Genomic DNA, 20,371 nt, shown 5'->3' with positions numbered 1-20,371 from the left:
AAGCAATCTAAGCAACGAAGACATTTTTGGTATGTTATCTATTGCTTATACAAATGAACTCAGCCTCTAGCCTGGCAATCGGACACTATTTAGATGTTATAGGATTCATGACTGATGTTAAATTGATATTAGGCTACTGTTGCATTGTGTGCATATTGAGAATTTGCTCCCTCTAATGTCAATGGATTTGCCTTCATGTATCAGGTTTAATGATGGCTTGAAGCCTGAACAGAAAAGGGGAAAACGTCATTAAAATATGGACTAGGAGAGAAAAACCCATTAATCGTTCTTGTGTAAATCAAATTGGACTAATGGGTGAATGCATTCCAGTTAGTAATCCAGATATCATTAGATTATTACAGCCCATGCTATTTTGATACTCAACTTCTACCCAAAAGCTCCTCATCCGGATTAGAGAGACCGTGTGAATATATTCCTGCAGATGACAAAGCAGATTTGCAGAAAGTTAATCACAACTCTATACTTACTGTGTCTTAAGTTCCTGCATTTCCTCTCCCGAGTGGAAGTGGAGTTGTGTCGTGCGAATTTGAGAAACTCAGATTCTCTCTTCATCGTGGCTTAAGGTGCGGTTTAGATATTGTGCTGAATATCAGTACTTTTTATTGTTTACTAAACAAACAATTGCTCATTATTCCTGCTTGAGATAGATATAAAGACACAATACATTTTCACCTTGTATTCCTCCAACAATGCAAGTCAATTCGGGATATGGCACGCGAGGGACCTTTTAGAGCTGTTTACAGCCAGGAAACATTAGCGCAAGCCTAATAAAAAAGCAATGAATGCGCGCGCGCCAACCTGTACCACATGAGTGCGCGCGGAGGATCAGCGCTTAGTATACAACACAGGAGGGTGAATGCTTCAGTGTTGCTTCAACGAGAGGTCTGTGCGGATAAAGTCCACCTGCTGCAATCTTACGGAGCTTAACGATGGACCTATTTGCGCAGACTGCATTTGGCTTGCGGTGAGGTTCACGATCAAGCGAGCACTCATGCGCTCGCGCAGCACACACTGCTGAGATGATGTGGGAAGGTATGAGAGGTTACGAGGAGAAAGGGTCAATGGTAACCTCGAGATCGAAGAGCACACATAATCCAGTGAGCAGCCAAATCGATACTGTTGGATACTGTTGACGTTTTCGAGCTCCAGAGCGGTGTGTGGGAATACTGGGAATACGGTGGAGCGCTGAGGGACGCCTGTTCCCCCATGGAATGCAGAGAAGACAGCGCAACTGCCGCAGTGACTGAAGTTGGTTTGTTGATCCATTCAATAACGGATGCTGCCAACGGTGTATTTCACCAAAAGAGATAGCGAAATGTAGGCTACCAGAAGACAGTAGATCTGTGAGCAAACTCTTATTTATTTCAACATCCACGAAGTGTGTTCTCGTGCTGTATGCACACACAAAAAGACGCACGCTCACAATTCACATGACTTGTTTTGATTTGTTGAGCAGTTTTCCATGTGTCTTGATCGATAGTCGTCGTCTGCAGTCCTGATCCGCGCGGGATGGTCGAGACGCTGAGCATCGCCGTCATCGGAGCGCCTGGAGTCGGGAAAACTTCTATCATCCGTCAATTTATTTACAATGACTTCTCTGAGACTTACAATCCAACCCAAACGAGATACGTGTACAGACCCTCGGTCATTCTTAACGGTGTTATGTACGACCTGAAGATTTTGGATGTCCCGCCAATTTCCTCCTTTCCTTCAAGCCCTAGTCAGGTAACTTAACTGGTACAAAGTGCTGGATGCGTAAACATGGCATTAAGTGATTAATTATAGTATTAAACCACATAAAATGTAGAATAAACACACATGGGCTAATGTATTCAACAGATAATAAAACATAAGATTACTTAGCTAGGTGACATATTGTCTTGTTGAATATGGCTATAGGCCTAATATAGATTTTAAACGTAAATTATGAGGTCATTCAATCTTTTCATCCCAAAAACATATTTTTTTAAAGTTGGCTATTTAATACATTTTATATTTAAGCCTACATGTCTCGTTAAATCTATTGAAATATTTTTCACATATGCGTTTATTAAAAGGTTTACTCTAGCAATTTCACATTCATACCATAGTTCTACACTAGTCATGTGGCTATAATTACATGGAATATTGAGATGCCACTTATTCAAGCTATAAATCAACTCCTGACGAACACAATTATTATTTGTCATTTAACCATGTTGCTGTCTTTGGAAACACATTTAAAAGATGTCATGTCACGTGTCATTATTGGAATTTTTATTAAATTAAAATAATTTATTTTAATGTGAAATATTTATGATTTATTTAGGTCTAATTATAAAATTTTCAGTAAACTCAAGAAAGTAGCCTACATCCTGACGTAAGTTAGGCTAATATTTAGCCCTAATGCACATCGTGTTGTTGATAACAAAGAATGGAATATATTTTCTTCCTCTTTGTATTTTTATATCAAAATGGTGCATCGTGATAAATGAGTTAGGTCGAAAAGTAATCAAAAAGTAGTCCGATTATATTACCTAAAATGTGTAATGTAATTATGTTGCTAATTACAATTTTTGTCATGTAATTTGGAATCAGTAACGGACTACAATTTGTAAGTAATCTACCCAGCACTGTTACTTTTTGCTAAAAGTTTTTTTTTTTTTACTGAGTAGGCCTACAATTCATGTCACGTGATTTGCGTGGTTGAGCTCAAACGATTAGCGCGTGTCTGCTGTCACTCGTTCTCGCACTTCATTTTTTATTTATTTATTTATTTGTATACATATGGGAAAGTTTTTAGGCACACATATTTCCATCACTAAAAAAGTGATTAAAAATAATAATAAATACAACTCTTTAGTTTTATTAAATAATTTGTAAAATCACATTTTTAGTGATGGAAATAGCCTATGTCTTGTGTTATAAAGGTTCTGGAGCCTGTTTTTAATGGGAAATTGATTCTTAATCCACCAGTTTGACCTTGCACCCATAAACTGTCTCTGGCATGCAATTATTCAAAATCACACTTTCCAAGCCTTGAACACATTTTTTTTGTTCTTGCTTTGTTCTTGTAAACTTTAATCAAATCGAAGTGAATCTTTCACAGATCCATAAATAGACAGAGATTCCCGAGGAATGTTAGTGTATTGCTTCAGGAGAGAAGGGCTTTCCTCAGGAAAAAAAATCTCATTTTAGAGTAGTTGCTATGGAGACATGGCTTGAACTGAGCATCTGTAAGCTTATTTTCTGTATCCTCCCTCTGGCAAATATTTTTCTCTCTCTCCTCCTGTCCTCCCCCATCTCTCCCTCTCATCTTTCTCTCTCTGTCACAAACACACTATTGCTCTTATTATTATTTTATATAACAATCTTGGCATTTAAAGCACCCATCCAATTATGCTTGTTAGAACATCCTCAAATTGCCAATGTTTTGGAATAATCCACATTGGCAAAATAATAAGTTTTGTTAAGTAGGCTAAGTGTCAGAACTAGACACATCACATTTTGCTAGTCATTTTACCAATACATCTTCAGGTGTCCTTGCATCACTTGAGTTTTCTGTTGAAACCACCAACATATTATTCTGTCAGTCACCTTTAGCATGAAATACTTGCAGTGTTTTGCTCAATAATTCTCTCGGAGATCTACTTTTGTCACTGGGGGTAACCCTGCTCAACTGATTGCAATTTTCATGTTTTAGGCTTGATTAGCTGTTTCACGTGTGCATGATTGGAGCTGACAACAAACTCCGCAGGAAGGTAGATCTTTAGAAGAAGACATCTGCTAAGAAGTTAAATGTAATTAATTTGTGCTATCATCATTTCAATCAGATTTAAACGTATTCATTTGGAAGATGTTTTGATTTATCCAAAGCGATTTACAAATCAGAATAATTGAAGCATGCAATTAATCCAAGTAGTGCTACTATGTCAAATAGCTAAATACCATGAGTATTACAATGCTAGATCCTACAAATCCTTACAAATCCAGACAAATCATTGCCGCTCAATTCTTAATACTGTCAGAAACTCTGCATGCAAGACATGTCTCTTCAGAGCAAACTGCTAAAAATCCAGAATGCTGCCCTTTTCAAGGAATATGATCTAGTTCAATTTCGACCGTTTTAGGTTTTGAATTACGGTTATTTAAACATTCCCTTTCATGCAGTGTGTAATATAGCTGTTTGTGAATGTAAATGTTCTGCAAAGTTGTAAAGTCGAAAGTGCACGATAAATAAAGTTATTGTCTCCCAAAAGAAAGAATCGACTCTGAACCGCCTATACCAGTCGTTTGTAATTCGAATCCCACTGTGTGACGGTTGTACATCACTAGAAAATACATTTACATATGTCTATGTTGTACATTGTCAGCCCTCGAACAACTGGTCCCGCCTTCAAACACGTAATTTTACTGACGGCAAAATCAAATCTCGGAGTTCAATGTGGGATTCGCAAAACGCTTGCTCTTGAAAGATGGGTCAGTAGTACCCAGTTTATTTGGACCAGCTTGCTCCTCAGAATCACAACCTGTAAGTATGAATAAATAAATAAAAAGCTGTGGTTGCCAGAAATTTACCGTATAAATATGGTAGCAACATTTTAGGTTTTACAGACTTAACTTAAAATTGACAGTAATAAACCATGTTTCATTATCTGATATAATGTTAATTTACCGACCTATTGAAGTAGTATCATCTGTTTTGTACCATTGTAATACACTGACAACCAACAATCACAGCAGAGAAGGGCATCACATGATCAATCAAAGCTCATCACAAGCAGCTCTCTGTAAAAGCTGGCTGCACAGTGTCATTCCCACAAACATTAAACACCATCATGGTAACTGAAATTTTTAAAATGCAATAAACATTAATTTAACAACATTAAATGTAACATAAAACCCTAATGTACATAACTGATTAGAATAAAACTATGAAGAAACCGTTATTTCAACAAAAATACATCAAATGTGAAGTGTCACGCAGGGAATTGTGGGAATGTCAATTTACGTTTTTTCACTGTAAATTATACGAGTTGTTCTTTTTCACTTTCAAAAACTGTAAATTTAACAGTATTTTACAGTAAAATTACATTAAATGTACCATTAGATCTATCACAGTTATTTACCGTATATAATAAGGAAACTTTCTGTTAACCAATTAACAGCTTTTCACAGTCTTTTACCGTTAAAATCACGATAATTTTTTACAGTGAATTTCTACCGGGTGTTACAAAATACGCACTTTTGTGAAGTCTTTTTGAAATACTTCTGCTAAGCAGGCATGGGCCACCATTACCTACAACTGTCTAATAATGTAGATTGTCTGTCGTTCTTCCTACTTTGAGTAAAGGTAAAGAATGGAGCAAGATTTGTGTTTACAAACGTTTGTTACATCATTCGGTCATTCACGTTAGTGCTGGGCTATCATATGCACCGTTATTGATACAGGTCCTGCATGTGCACCGCAATAAATCAGAAATATACACATCTGTTTGTTGATGGACATACAATTGTTAATGCTGATGGTGAGGAATTACAGATGCAACATCTCATAATGGACCACAAAATGAGTAGTGTATTACTGAGAAACGTCCTGCTGAAGTCGTCCTTGCGATGGAGGTTCGTGTTGTTCTTCCAATGTTTCATCGGATTGATATCGACGCCATCGTTACTGTTTTGACAGTGTGCAATTGCTGAGCTGTAGGAAGCCTCCGGACGCCGGAGCTGAAGTTTATTGTAATGGACGTTTTGTTTCCGACATGCGCTGTAAGTGGTAGACCATTTACACAGACTGGGCCATCTGACCAATCAGAGCAGATTAGCTGACGGAAACGAGGGATTTAGAGAGACTGATTCATCCGTCAAGTCATTTGATAATCATTGAAAAATGTGGTGATGTGCAATGAATATTATGAGAAAATTTAGTTTTTTGAACTTTGATGCATGTAAACCTGTTTTAGGAGACCTCCAAAACAAAATGAGCCTTTAAAAATAGCACAATAGGGCACTTTAAGAGTAAGACTGACACAAATTCAACAAAATTATCTCAAACTACCTTTAGGTTTGCAGGCCCGGCTCCAGCTTTGAGATGTAAGGTGGGCAAAGTGACATTCCTGTTCCTGGTGGGCCGGAGTTTTAACTTTATTGTATTTTTTCCCCCTCTAATAGATTTTGAAACTTTATTTTATAAAAAAAGGAGCAGGTCCTCAAAGGGACTCAATATATAAACACACAGGGCTTAACTTAGTTTACTGGTTACTTGCCCGGCCACACACACACACACACACAAACAAACAAACAAACACAAATAATTAATATAAATAAAAAATAGTATTTTAATTAAATGTTTTATTATTGAATTAAATAATGTTACATAAAGACAAGTGAACACTACAGTCAGTAATAAAATAAGAACAAATGAACAAATTACAAGCAATAGCACTAATAAAATCAATAGGATAAAAATATACAAATAAAATAAACGTTTTCAGGTTGTATTCAGGTACGAAATACTATAATGTTTAAATTAAATATATATTATTCCTATTAAAGCCAACGAAGGCATTCAGTCAAGATCAGATTTTATTTTATTTTGCTATTTAATTAATATGAATGACACAAGACAGCTATTACGCTACTTTCACTTTAAGACCAAATGGACGGATCTGACACGCATCAGATTTTCTCCCAACTGTTTACATTCATTAAGAGTTTTTATTTGATCTCACTTATGTGCTTACGAGGCAAAAAGACGTTTAAGACGCAAAAATGTAGGTAGGGCAGATTCTGGGTCTTAGCGCTACAGTTTATGCTAATCGTTTTTGTAAGCTTTATATTCTAATCGCTGAACATGCAGACACACTTTTGGCAGAGGTCTAGTGTTTCCCCAGGCCTGTCTCCCTTTAGGTTTGTCATCGTCTGAAAGATTCTGTGAGGTTTACAGAATGCAAAATGCTACTTGTCAGGGGTTTTTTTTCACCTTATTTTCCCTGAAAGTACTGTGGAGTAAATTCCCTGCATCGTGACCACTTCACACAGCTTGAAGACCCACTCAAGATAGAGACCACCAAGGTCACCCCGGCAACAAGTGATTCTGTTGATTGTTGCTAGGTTCTTTATTGCTTTGACAACAGTGACAACACAATGAAAAAGAAATATTATTATAAACTGGAGATATTTTTATAAACAAGGGATTGATCCTTATACATGGTGCCAGGGAGGGAATCAGAATCAGTGTAAGTGGTTTTGATGTCATGTCAGCAAAATGGAATTTAAAAATCATGAACGTGCTGCATATGTGTGTGTGATTTTGGGTAGTTGGGCATTGCTTTCAGTTCTCAGAGCACGTTAAGACACTGCAATCTAATTGAGCGGGAGCACACTGCAGCTTAACATCATTTAGCTCTCTTAAAGGCACGGCAGGCTGCAGCACAGAAAGGACAAAGTGTGTGTGTGTGTGTGTTGATACGTCTTTATTAAAATGCTTCTGGCTTCTTGTGACAGGTGCTAGTGTTATATGCGGACATTTATGATGAAAACCCCCCAAAAGGTCAGTTTCGATTTTTCTAACCACTAGCAAATTCATAGACACAAAAAGTGAAGTAACGTTATAGCTTAAACCCAGATGCTAATAAAAACTTTAAGAGAGTTTTGATTTCTTTAGCCACCTAAAAATATATATAAAAACCAACTGCTTGCTTCAGGCCTAAAAGTGATGCACTATAAAGCTCAACTCACTGTTACTACAACATTATGCAGACAAAAAGCATGACTGACCATTTATTTAAAAATAGTTGTGTTTTCAGATTTTTTTATGCAAGCAACATACTGTATAAATCACAAAAATATGATATGTAATATAATTTATATTTGTATATATATATTTTTTTTGATACTTCAGAACTCTTTAATTATGGTAACAATGGCTATTATCAAAGTCATTTTCAAGGAAAGTCTGTTTCCTCTGTGGCCATTATTCTATTCTTTAAGACAACTCCGAAAAAAACGACAAACACTTCACATATCTCAATACAATTGTCATTGAAGACCTAGAAGCTAAACGGTGCTTACACAACAAACAAAATAATTATTAAGCATGCTACATAAAACATAAAAGCAACAATTATTAATAACACTTACAGGTTGTGATACGGAGGAGGAAGCTGATGCAAATACACTTAACTGAACCTTCCTTCAATATCAGCCGGCTCGCGAATCCAAGTTTGATTGCATTTAAAAAGCAATCGTCTTCAAAATGGCGCGAACAAAGCACAAGGCTCGGACTATACTTCTGTGGTATAGTTGTATATATGAATTGTAGCCACTTAGTCTTCAAATGCTCCTCCTTGGGCAGATGAAAAAAGTTGGCTTTTGAGTCGCACTTCAGAACACCGTCTCGTCGCCATGATATTTTCCCTGGCCTTGGAGCGCAATGAGTGGGCGTTTCTTATTCAAATAACTTGACAAGTTGACGTCATCTAGTCAGAGAAAAAGCTTCGGTCTTCTAACGATTCATAAAAATGACTCAGAGTCGACTCTCACTTTTGAAAGACAATAACTTTATATACGGTGCACTTTCATATTTCAAACTTTGCAGGATGTTTTTGTTCACTTAGATCTATGTTACACACTACATGAAAGGTAAATTTCAAAATTCCATAATAGGTGCCCTTTAATGCACTGCTTTCATTGAAGCACACATACACACACACACACACACACACACACACACACACACACACACACACACACACACACACACACACATCAATCGCACAGAGAGATGGGAGATTGCGCTGTGCACAAAGAAACAGAAACCTCTGCTTTATGTTGAGTGGTTCTTTGCCTCCACATTGTGCATAAAAATCATGTAATGCACACCAAGCTGTGGATTATCCCCTGGCATATTCAGTGCTAAAATCTCCCAATGCATCATGGCTCAGCTAAATATGTCCTGTACTCTAAATCTCTGTACTCCAATGCAATGTGCAATAGTTTCACACAGATCTGCTGAGATTCATTGTATAGACAACTGTGAATAATAATTTTTGACTGCTTGGCAACTTTGGTTAGTGAATGTCACAGTTTGTTCACATGATGCCATGGCAGATGGATCAGATCAAAAGCATGATTCAGGATTTCCTATTAATGCTCTAGTTCTCTGTGAATAATGACAACAGGGAGCTCAGTGACACATTCCCCCATGTCTGCAGCACTTGCATGATCATGTAATGGTCCTCAGAATGTGATAGAATTCATTTTGCCCAGAGCCATGCACTTCCTCCTGGACTCTGTTACTCGTCACCACTAGCTGAGGACATAATGTGTTTAATGCGCCTTGGGGATTTTGGTTGCTCTTTTAGCCAGTGGAGTTTAGGAATATTAACTTTGGATTTTGTGTTTCCTGCTCCGTGCTCTGACACGACTGATTCTCAATGGCCGTAGGGTCTTGTTTCATTTAGCTCTGGGTTGTCACTTAGTGGCTTTGAAATTGACACTGCCAACTCTCATTTTGGGAATACTCTTTATTAACATTGACTCTTCATTCCATTCTCTTCCTTTTATTCTATGGTTCTCGCTTTTTCTTCTCTCAACTACACTGTCTATTTCAATCCTTTGATAAGGGTGATTGATTTGTGATGAGAAAGATCATTTTGTTTCTTAAACAATGATCTAATAAATCTATATCATTCTTATAGATGTTTGAACTGCAAAAGTGTAACCAGTTTAGATTCATACAAAATATATACATGCAGCCACTCACCCACAGCTTTAACAACTTTTTAAGCCCTCTTTCAACAGAAATAGAATCTTGGAATATCATGGAATATTCCTGCTAGAGTGAGATTTCTCAAGCTTTTGAGTCAATTTTAAATGCATGGCTTTAAAACGAATGCAATTCAGCACTGGGTTGTCTCAAGGACAGATGTTCTCATTATTTTCGTCACGCCTGAAAAGTGTAATCTCTAATTTAGGATGCATAGTCATACATCACAGTGTCAGCGAGTAGTAAAAAAAGAAGCCAAAACAATAAATCTAGCTGTACACCTCAGCATAAAATTAAGAAATATAATTCAGTAATTATACCATCCATTACCATGGGACTGAGTCCCAAATAAAGATGATGCGTAATGATGTGGCATGTAATGATTTAACTGAGACATAAAGTGCTTTTCTTGATTCTTTTTTACTTCCACATTTGGCACATGACTGTTTCATATATAAATTAATGCTGTGCTGAAAGTATTTGTTTTGCCTTCAGTCACGAATAAACAGGTGGCTTAGAAAGAAAGATTCAATATTAGGTGAGAAAACCAATGCTTATGCTTAGGTTAAAAAAAAAAGCTAATTTTAGTCTCCTTGATTTAAACTGTATTAAAGGTAGGGTAGGCAAATTTGGAGAGGCTAGCAATAGCAAGCTAGCTTCAAAAGCATAAGATCCCACCCTCCCTTCAGAGCGTCTCCAAAGCCACGTCTCCTCCAAAACACAGCCAGAGCAGATTCTGCAAAGCGCCACGAGAGACGCCATTAAATTACCTCATGTCTCAAAGCACATAACATAACGCAGATTTATTGATACTGTTGATAAAGCTCGTCACGGGTTGCCATCTTTTTTATTATGGTAGTTACCAGTGATGCGCGGGTCAATGTATAAACAACCCGCACCCGACCAACGTTTTCAACAAACCCGCCCGCAACTCGGACCGCAAAAAAAAAGAAAGAAAATATTGTACCAGACCCGCTTCCTGACCCGCGTTTTTTAAAGTAGCTAGTATACGCTCATTGTAGTGTCATTGCGCCATAGACGGAGGAACTAGGGGTACACATTTTTCTGAATGCTGTATGATATCGCCTAGTGTTTTGTAATAAAGGCTTGATTTATTAATTTATTTCGTTTCATTTTCTTAACAATTAAGATGCTGCATGTGTTTATCCAGTCTAATCGACGTGTGCGTCTCTCCCCGGACTTTCCCAACAAAAATCCCGCCCCCTCTCAGCAAATACATAAAACTGACATGAGCTATATGCGTTTAAAAGTAGCCTATTAAAATGGCACAATGGCATTGCTCAGTTCAACGTGTTGGGAAATCGGGCATTTTGTCCCGCGTCAGCTTTTATTCAAAAGTTAATAACGCGCTTAACATTCAAAAGGTAAATAAGGATTTCCCACTTTCATCTGCTGACTGAGCTCGTGCGTCATCCTCGCGCCAGTTATTCAGCCAATAAAGTGTAGACCTATGTATTTCATAGAACATTGTGTCTAGTACTATATAAATTACAAAGGTTTAATTGGCATCTTTGTTTCAAACAACCCGACCGACCGCGACCCGAATATCATTAAAAATATTTTTGGATGACTCGTAACGGCGGGTAACCGCGGGTTGACCGCAGGCACCCGCTCATTTTGGATAAACCCGCGCATCACTGGTAGTTACGACATGGTGTGAATGGACATAAGCTTGTTGGTTTGGTTCAGAAGGGAACTGTAAAAGGCTGCTGCTGTTTGTTTGTGGCGCTCAGTGACTGCCTGTCTGCAACTCTGCGTAGGCTTCAGGAACGTGCTGATGATGCGTGATGTCTGCGCGAGCAGGTGCGCGGAGATATGCAAATACATAGGTTGACAGGCAGGTAAGGAATCCTTCGGACCGAATGCAATTATTGGACAAACATTTTTTGGTTCTGAGACTTCCACAGAAGATAGATGTACATTTTTGCATTTTTATATGATTTTATTTATATAATAAAATTGTATTTTAAAAATATATCAAATATAAAGAAAAAAATATTTTTTATTTATTTATTGCTCCTATTTTAGCCTAACAACAGTATCTCTCCGAGCTGTCCATTCAGGTGAACATCAAACACGCACACGGATCAGATCACATGTTTTCGTGAACCCACTTGGCAGCTTTCAGCAGCACAGTTACCCATTCAGCAATTTCTGTTGGACGTCTTCCAAAGTCCTAGATCTTTTTCCTTAAAGATACCTTCCTTGCCCAGAGGAGAATGCTGAATCATGATGAAAGTGAATTTAAATGTGTCCTCTCTCTAACTCACACTCACAGGGAAGAACGGCACTGTGGCTTGACAAGGAGAGAGATACAAGCTTCTATTTTTAGCTTTCACAGGGATGGCAGCGCATCCGAAACATCTAACAGGCACACTGAGGGAGCGTTTATGTCAGAACAGTGCTCCACGGAAAAGACCGGAAGCTTTAAGGCTCATGTTTAATTGACAGGAATTGGTCTTGCGCTCTAGCTCCATAGTTAATACCCAAAACCGGTGTAGATAATTGCTTCAATCTACCAATGATCACTGAGCTAGAACTCCATGAAATCTCTTAGAATGTTGAGTTGGTGCTTAATAAGGTCTGAGAACTGTCAGATTTCCCAGTGGAGACGGAGGGTAAGGCATATACTTTTGATATGCATGAAATTGAAAAAGATGGAAAGAGCAAGAGAGAAATGGGGGGATAGAGACTTCTTATTCAGCATCTGGCTAAAGCTAAAGACACACATTATCTCCCTTCCTATATTTTTGGTTTTATAAAAGATCAGTCAGAAGGTGGAGAGTGTGATAAGAATGCGAAAGTGATTGTTTGCTGAAAAGTGAAAATTCTGTCATGATTTACTGTTTTTTTGGGGGGGAAAAGTCCCTACAATGAAAGTCAGTGAGGTCCAAATGCTGTTTTTGACCCATCATTGTCTACACCTTATTTTGTGTTCCAAAATAATTTTTTGGTTCAGTTTTGGATTAACATGAGGGCGAATGAAAATTATGGGGGAATTTTCATTTTCAATTGAAATATCCCTCCTCCCTTGTCGGTTTACGCTTTAATGATTTGCCAGTGTGTTTATCTGCACGCCTGGTTGCTTTCATTATTACATTAATGAGTGAGTGTGAATCTCAGTGCAGCATCAGAGAGGTCATCTCTGAGTGTAAAATATTAGCAGTGTTCTGCTTTTCTAACATCGGTAAAGGATGAAGGTAATTATTCCCCTGTCAAGACGAATGCGCAAACACTGTCTTTGCTACAGCTGACATCGATTTCCTTTACAAGCAAGATCAGCTTGTGAGGAATGGCTTCAATTTGACTCCCCCCTCTCACTCGATTTTTCTTCTGTTTCAACCCCAACACACACACACACACACACACACACACACACAAATGCAGATCAATATGGCAATTAAAGGATCTACTGGAATTTCACCAAATTCTAGCTTGATCCAGTACAATCACTGATTCTTTAGAGTTTGGTTTATATAGGGATGTTGTGTGGCTAGTCTTGTGACTTTTGACAGCATGAAGTCTGGTCCTTTTTGAAGCTTAGGTTACGATCACAGTGTTTTGCATTGACAAGTGTATTTAAAGGACAAGTTCGGTATTTTACACTTAAAGCCCTGTTTTCAGATCGTTTCTGATGAAATAGAACGGTTAAGATAAAAATTTGGACACATGCTGCTGTCCCGAGACCCCCCCCCCCCCCCACCCCCACCTCCACCTCCACAATGGCTGCATAGGTGCACTGGAACAATCCTTCCTAAAACAAATTAAACTTTTGTTTACAAAGACGTGAAACTCACCGAGTGGTCAGGGGTGTTCACTGATATGCTCACACAAAAATCGCTGCAAACGATGCTTTCCAACAGGTTTTATCGTACTTTTTGTCCAACTCCATTGACTTGTATTGGATGTGCTGTGAGGTACAAGTCAATGGAGTTGGACAAAAACTACTATAAAACCTGTTGGAAAGCATCTTTTGCAGCGATTTTTGTGCAAAAAATGTCAGCGAAATTCTCGGGACAGCAGCATGTGTCCAAATTTTAATCTTAACCATTCTATTTCATCAGAAACTATCTGAAAACAGGGCTTTAAGTGTAAAATACCGAACTTGTCCTTTAAAGTCAGCGTGAAATGGAAATTATGATCATCTTTTCTTCCCTATTGTGATATATATCCGAGTGAAACTGCTTCTCTGAGAAAAAAAAAGTAGGCTGAGACTTGATTTAGTCCATTGATTGGATTGTTTTTGTTTACTGATTGATGTGATCTCATGTGATTGACATGTTAATGGAGATGAGAGGGTGTTGACAACGTTAGAAACGAGATGATGTTGTGAGGGGGAGAGGAAATACTTTTTTTGATGAACAATTACATGGGCACATTAACTTTTTATAAATAATATGGATAAATCATTTATAATAAACAATGCAATATTCCATTAAAAATAAGAATAATTAGAGTAAAAAAAATAAAAATAATGATCCATTTCATGGGGACTTTAATAACGTGTGACTCTCATACAATCCGCGGCTTACAGTAGTTGAGGCGCTACTGTACGAACAGATAATCAATGTCAAACAAAAGATGTTGAACATTTATTGTTGTACAATATTCACAAAAAATTCACGCCAATGCAGATCATGTTAAAATCATTAAAATATCATATATCAAAAATACAATATTTAATGTCATGCTATGTGTCACGTCTTGTTTGGTTCTGTTTCATGTCTTTGTCATGTGATTCCCTGTTAGTCATGTGATCCTGCCATGTGTTCCCTTGTCTGATGTGTCATGTTGTCATTGTTTCATTGTTCACAGGTGTCCCTTGTCTAGTCATTAGTCCTTGTATATTTAAGCCCTCATGTTTGCCATGTGTCCTTGTCAAGTATTGTTTTCTGTAACCACTGTTTGATAAACATAATCTCCATCTCTCCATCTCTCCATCTCTCCATCTCTCCATCTCTCCATCTCTCCATCTCTTTGTTTTCTGTTTGATCATGTTTTTGTAAATAAACTGCACTTGGGTTCTCAACAGGCTTGCCTTCAGTGGGCTACTTTATACACTATATGACATGATGTACTACATCTGATGGTGTAAATGAATATTGGAATTGCTATTCAGTTCATTTCATAAGAGCTCCCTGAGAAGAGGGGAAAGAGGGAGAATGGAGCTGAGGTCAGTGTGTCACGGTTGAAGAAATTTGCTCGCTGCCTCTTTCAGCTGTCCCTCATTCAGCGGTGATATGTAATTACTGTGGGTAAATCATTACTATTCATTGGCTGCAACCTTACCAGTTCTCCCCCACTCTATTGAACTAATGAGAATGGCCACTATAACACACCAGGATAGAAACGACAATAGGCGCACACTCATGTTGTGCTCTCAATACCTTTTTTGCTTCTATGTAACTGCAATCAAAATGCAGCATTGTGCAATGTGGTAAAAAATTTTTTATATTTGATTGGAAGTTATTTTTACATTGGCCTCCTAACATTGCAAATAAAAAAGTAATTAACTGTTTTTTTCCCCCAGCAGTCAATCAGTCATCATCTGTTTAATTAAGTGTTTTTGTCTGTCTGTTTGTTTCCATCAGGAGTGGTTGGATGCGCGGTGTAGAGGAGTCCGCAGCGCTAACGCCTACATTCTGGTCTATGACATCTGCTGCGTGGAGAGCTTTGAGTATGTCAAGATGATCCGGCAGCAAATTGTGGATAACAGGTACGACAGAGCTCATTCGGAAACTGAAATAACCCACTTCAAAGAATAATAGAGAATGATTGTCATGTTATAGTAGATTCAATATAAAGACATTCCTTCTGTTATTGTTAGAGTGGGACCAATTGTGGTCATCGAAACCATGTTTTACTCCGCTTAGTAGCACACCAGCACAGATGAATGTGAATGTATCAGCTGCAGTGACAAACCACTGATTGGTTTTGATGTTTTTAATAACAGTTGGCCCTTGTTTCCCCAGCTGATGTTGAGATAATAAGGTGACATTTGAGAATATGGTTGAGTGACAGTTACAGAGCATAGACACTGTCACCATTCACTACAGCTGATAAGAATATAATAGATGCCAGTGAGAAAATCTTTTTACACATGCAGGTCTTGTGCCCATAAATTGTGTGCAGCATCATATATTTGCATGAAGGCCTTATGTGAACTGAATGAATGACAGAAAATGCAGCCATCTTAACACTTTCCCTCGCCCACAATATCATACCTCTGTTTTACAAATGCTTCATGTTCTCACTGCGTTTGCTTTGAAAACATTTCTTAATGCAAAAAAAAGTTATTTGTATAATTTTTTGTTATCTTTAATGATCACTGTATTCCGTTATTGGTTCTCATATATATATATATATATATATATATATATATATATATATATATATATATATATATATATATATATATAGGTGGAAGATCTCTCAAAAGTGCTCTGACTAAACATGGACTTGAAAGGTTTGAGAGATAGCGAGGGTGTAGACAGGGGAGTCATACTGAGAAAGCACAGATAAACCGTATGATGGGGATAAATCAGTGTAAAAACATGACACAAGCAGCCAGACACGGGCATGGGGGATTGGTGTGTAGACTTATGAAGCACAATGGGATTGGTCTGTGACAGATTATTCACTTCTTTTGTGCTGATATTACTCACATTCTCTTCTTTCTCTCTATTTTTACACAAATATTGAAATCCTCAGTATTTGACGGAACTGAAATGAGCAGAATCGGAAATAATAACAGTAATAGTATTCGTTTTAATATTAAAATTAATAAGATGGAATGGCCTTAGGTCCTCGATTAAACTTAATGTGTTAAATTAAACGTATTAAATATTTAAAATACGCAATTTGTGTACACCATGGTCCCATAATGTGTTATTATATAAAGATACTCAAAGCCTATATTAATTGGCCAGACATTTATTTAATGGCTACATTTATTCATATATCATTTTGTTCTAAGCAAATGAGAAAGTACAACCTCTCAATTTCATTTGATCTCCTTGTGAACCATTGAATTGCCAATTAAATGTATTACACTTTTTTTTCAATTGAACAAAATGCACACACGCTTGCCTTTGAAGCCCCCTGAACATGAAACGCTTTCATTCTCCATTATGTGTGAGTGTGACCTTCAAGCAGTCAAGCGAGAAAGGACACGCATCATCACGCATTCTCCAGCACACGTTATGAGCTCTGTGCCTTTTTTTTTTTTAAAGAGTGACAAGGAGCTGAGAGGCTATTAATGTGTGAGCATGTTTGCTGAAGATAGTGTGCAAACATGAACAAATATTATGTTCAACATAAATATCATGTAAGAAATGGATCAATACTCATGTGGTCGGTTTGCTTTACTTGATAATTCCCTCTTTTTTTCTATTGCTCTTCCCACCTCTCTGTCTCTTCTTCCGTCTTTCCGTAAGAGTGGGCAGCAGTAGTGAGGTGCCCATCCTGGTGGTTGGCAGTAAGCGGGACCTTCAGCGGCAGCGGTTCACCCAGCGCAGGGCCGTGTCTGTACTGGTGAAGAAGACCTGGAAGTGCGGTTATGTCGAGTGCTCCGCCAAGTATAACTGGCATGTGCTTCTGCTCTTTAAAGAACTCCTGGGAATAGCCGTGGCGCGAGGACTGCGCCCAAACCACACCTCTATCCGTCTCCAGGGGGCATTGCAGAGGAACCGCTGTAATGTCATGTGACAGATATGTAGCCTTTTTTTTTTATTTATGCTTATTTAGGACCAGTTCGTGTTTTCAGATTTTCCCTGTTTTCTGATTTAAACTGGTCCTAAGTCAGTACACTTAAAGTCAACTTTGCTGAACCACGAGGATGGAGCTTTGGTGATAAACTGTCAATCGAAACGGCTGGAATACTACCACCTAGGGGCCTCTGTAACTGATGCATTCATCTGATGGATACTACTGATTTCACTTTTCTCCAGCGTACTCTAACAAACAGACAAAAGGAAGCAGATAAAGGGTTTTTCATCTTACCAAAGTCTGTCAGGATGAGAGTGAGATATTGCATTGGTCTCAAACCGAGTATAATTAATTTCCCCTTCCTGCTTTGATTTTAGATTCAGATGCTGCGTGTTCCAGAGTGACAGTTTTTAAATGTTGCTTGGAGACAGCGTTTATGAAGGGATTGAACATACTTTGGGTTTGGGAACAATGATGAGTGAAAGTTTGAGAACCCTTTGGAATTATCTGGAGTTACAGTGCCAATTAAAAACAGCAACAAATGAGAAAATATACCCTTTTAAACATGTTTATAAAGTTCTTATGTATCATGGTCATCTTAGATTAACATTCAGAAGCAATGACTTCAACCGAAAAATTCCCTGCCATACTCCTCATTGGCTAATTTCTCTTTTGCAAAACTGCTTCAGGACATTAATATTAAAAGAGCTGCACACAACATTTCACTTCATAAACCTGACTAACCTTGCTGCACCTCACAGACAAACACCTCACTATTCTCACATTCCCTGTGTAGTAATTCACTGGTCCACCTTACAAAGACCCGGCAGAAGTGTCTATAATATTCGTATTGTGTGGTTGGTGTTGGAACGGCTTTCTTTTAGTTTAAATTTTAGTTTAAATTCTCTCTGATGAGCTGTCCTTCCATGCACACCACTCCAGTTCAGTGTTTTGTCCCATGGTTGATATTTGAACAAGGCCTGCAGATCTTTGTCTGCGATCCTGGACTTCCTTAAATCACGCTGAGCTATTTCAACCCGACAGATGTAACAACGGCAATGAAGTTCTTCTGTGGGTTCACAATCTACCCGAGTGTGGATTTGTGAAGGCCTTAGTAGTCAATAACTTAACACTTTTTAGCCTTATGTGAACATCAAAACACTTCCTCTGAAGCCCAATGATTAGGTATATGCCAAAACATACTATATATTAACTGCATTATAATTTACTCGCATATGCCCTGTCAAATCTAGTAACAATGGCAAACATCCTACCTCCTAAATATAGATCATTGAAGAAATGAGGCACAAAATAAAGTCTTCCTCTGGCAGGATAGTGAGGTGTTATGTACAGATTTCAGCAAGCATGTACACTGGCACTCGAAAAGCTGTGAGAAGTGATGATAAAGCTAACAGATCCTCTGGGGCTTCCCTAAACCTGAAGATTTCTGCTGAACCAAGATGCAGAGGAGGCTTACGTCTTTTACTGCAGTGGACTGCAGTCTGTACGGCACAATCCACATCCTCTCTGGAGTATTTCTGAATGCAGAATACGTTAAAGTTAAAGTGGTTCAGTGTCTGCAATGAGATTCAGGTTTTTTTGGGGGGGGGGCTAGTTTATATGCTACACTCTTCTAGCGTAGAGAACATAGCGTTTGCCCTGAGCTCTGGACATGTACTGATAGTCGGCTCGAATGATTGGTTGGCTGTGTGGAAGTGTTGATTCAGAGATGGAGCTGTCGCACTGCTACACCTATATTCTGTTCTGAGGTAATAAACGGTGGAGCTTTGGCGCACGGGTGGCGGAGGTTTAGAATGAGGAAAATTGATGGTCCCCGAATGCTTTCCTATTTTCCTAAGACATATTTTCATACCAGACAGAGCGTGCACAGGAGAACAATCCCTCGTTCCTCGCAAATGCAGCTCTGACAGCCATCTATGCACTTGTACACATCTTAACATGACTTAAAAGAGCTGAGAACTTCTGTCAGCAGATGGAAACATAAATAAGTTAGGAACTTTGGTCATCCTTCAGACTTTTTTATCATAAAAAATCTGTTTTCTGTTCAATGGAGCTGCATGCTTTAATTGGCAAAACCTAAATCATTCAGGGGTAAATTGCACTGACGTACAGTATAGCCTACTGTATGTACCTACATGAGTGAGTGCAAGCAGATCTTTGTAACAGAACTTGAGCATCGTTTTTGTCTTTTTTGTATAATGTTAGTGTGAAGCTTAGCATGTAGTTTAAGTGTAAGTGATGGAGATGCTGTCAGTCAGTGTTCTAGAACAGCAGAGAGGGGCTCATACATTTGCATGCCACACAGTGTTATGGTTGTGGACTGAGGACTAGACAACATGTAGCAGATGTCATGTTCTTGTGGAATGTGTCCTGTGCTAGTAATGTTAAAGGCTTTTGACTGAACTTTCAGACATGCTGAATATGGATTCTCTTGGTATAGGACTGTCTGATTTTGTTTTTTATGTCAATTTGTTTTAGATTTTAAAGGGCTACCTGCTTTTTCTAATATGGAAACAATTGTTGTCTTTTTAGTAGTTGTAATGTTTCATCAATGAAAATTTAATAAACCCTTTCAAACGACGTCTGAGCTATTCTCCTCTTATGTTGAATATTTTATACATCACTTGTGTCTGATATCCCAATCTAAGTGCTTGTACCACATTTGAAGCTCGGTGGCGACATCAACTGGTGAGATCCCAAAACATCATATGATTGAAGCTAGCTACTAGTTCATTTTCTATTAATAAAACAAATCTGTAAATAAAAAAATATATAACAATTAGCCTACACTTAAGACCCACGCTGGTAAATATGTGAATTACATAAAATTATACATATTTACTTGCTTAATTA

At 38.0% G+C, this 20,371-nt stretch overlaps 1 protein-coding gene across 1 annotated transcript; it reads left to right on the top strand.

Moving 5' to 3' along the window:
* Positions 1-458: 458 nt before the first annotated feature.
* On the top strand, positions 459-20,093 carry rasl10a (RAS-like, family 10, member A). Its single transcript, XM_079608659.1, has 3 exons — positions 459-1,746; positions 15,382-15,506; positions 17,227-20,093. Exons 1-3 carry the CDS (start codon positions 1,531-1,533, stop codon positions 17,495-17,497), a joined length of 612 nt encoding a protein of 203 aa, XP_079464785.1. The 5' UTR covers positions 459-1,530; the 3' UTR covers positions 17,498-20,093.
* The last annotated feature ends 278 nt before the right edge of the window (positions 20,094-20,371 follow it).

Source organism: Phoxinus phoxinus (genome assembly GCF_949152265.1).
Source record: "Phoxinus phoxinus genome assembly, chromosome: 3".
Classification (NCBI taxonomy): Eukaryota; Metazoa; Chordata; class Actinopteri; order Cypriniformes; family Leuciscidae; genus Phoxinus; species Phoxinus phoxinus.
Note: the sequence above shows the minus strand (reverse complement) of the source record. Positions and strands in the feature narration are given on the sequence as shown.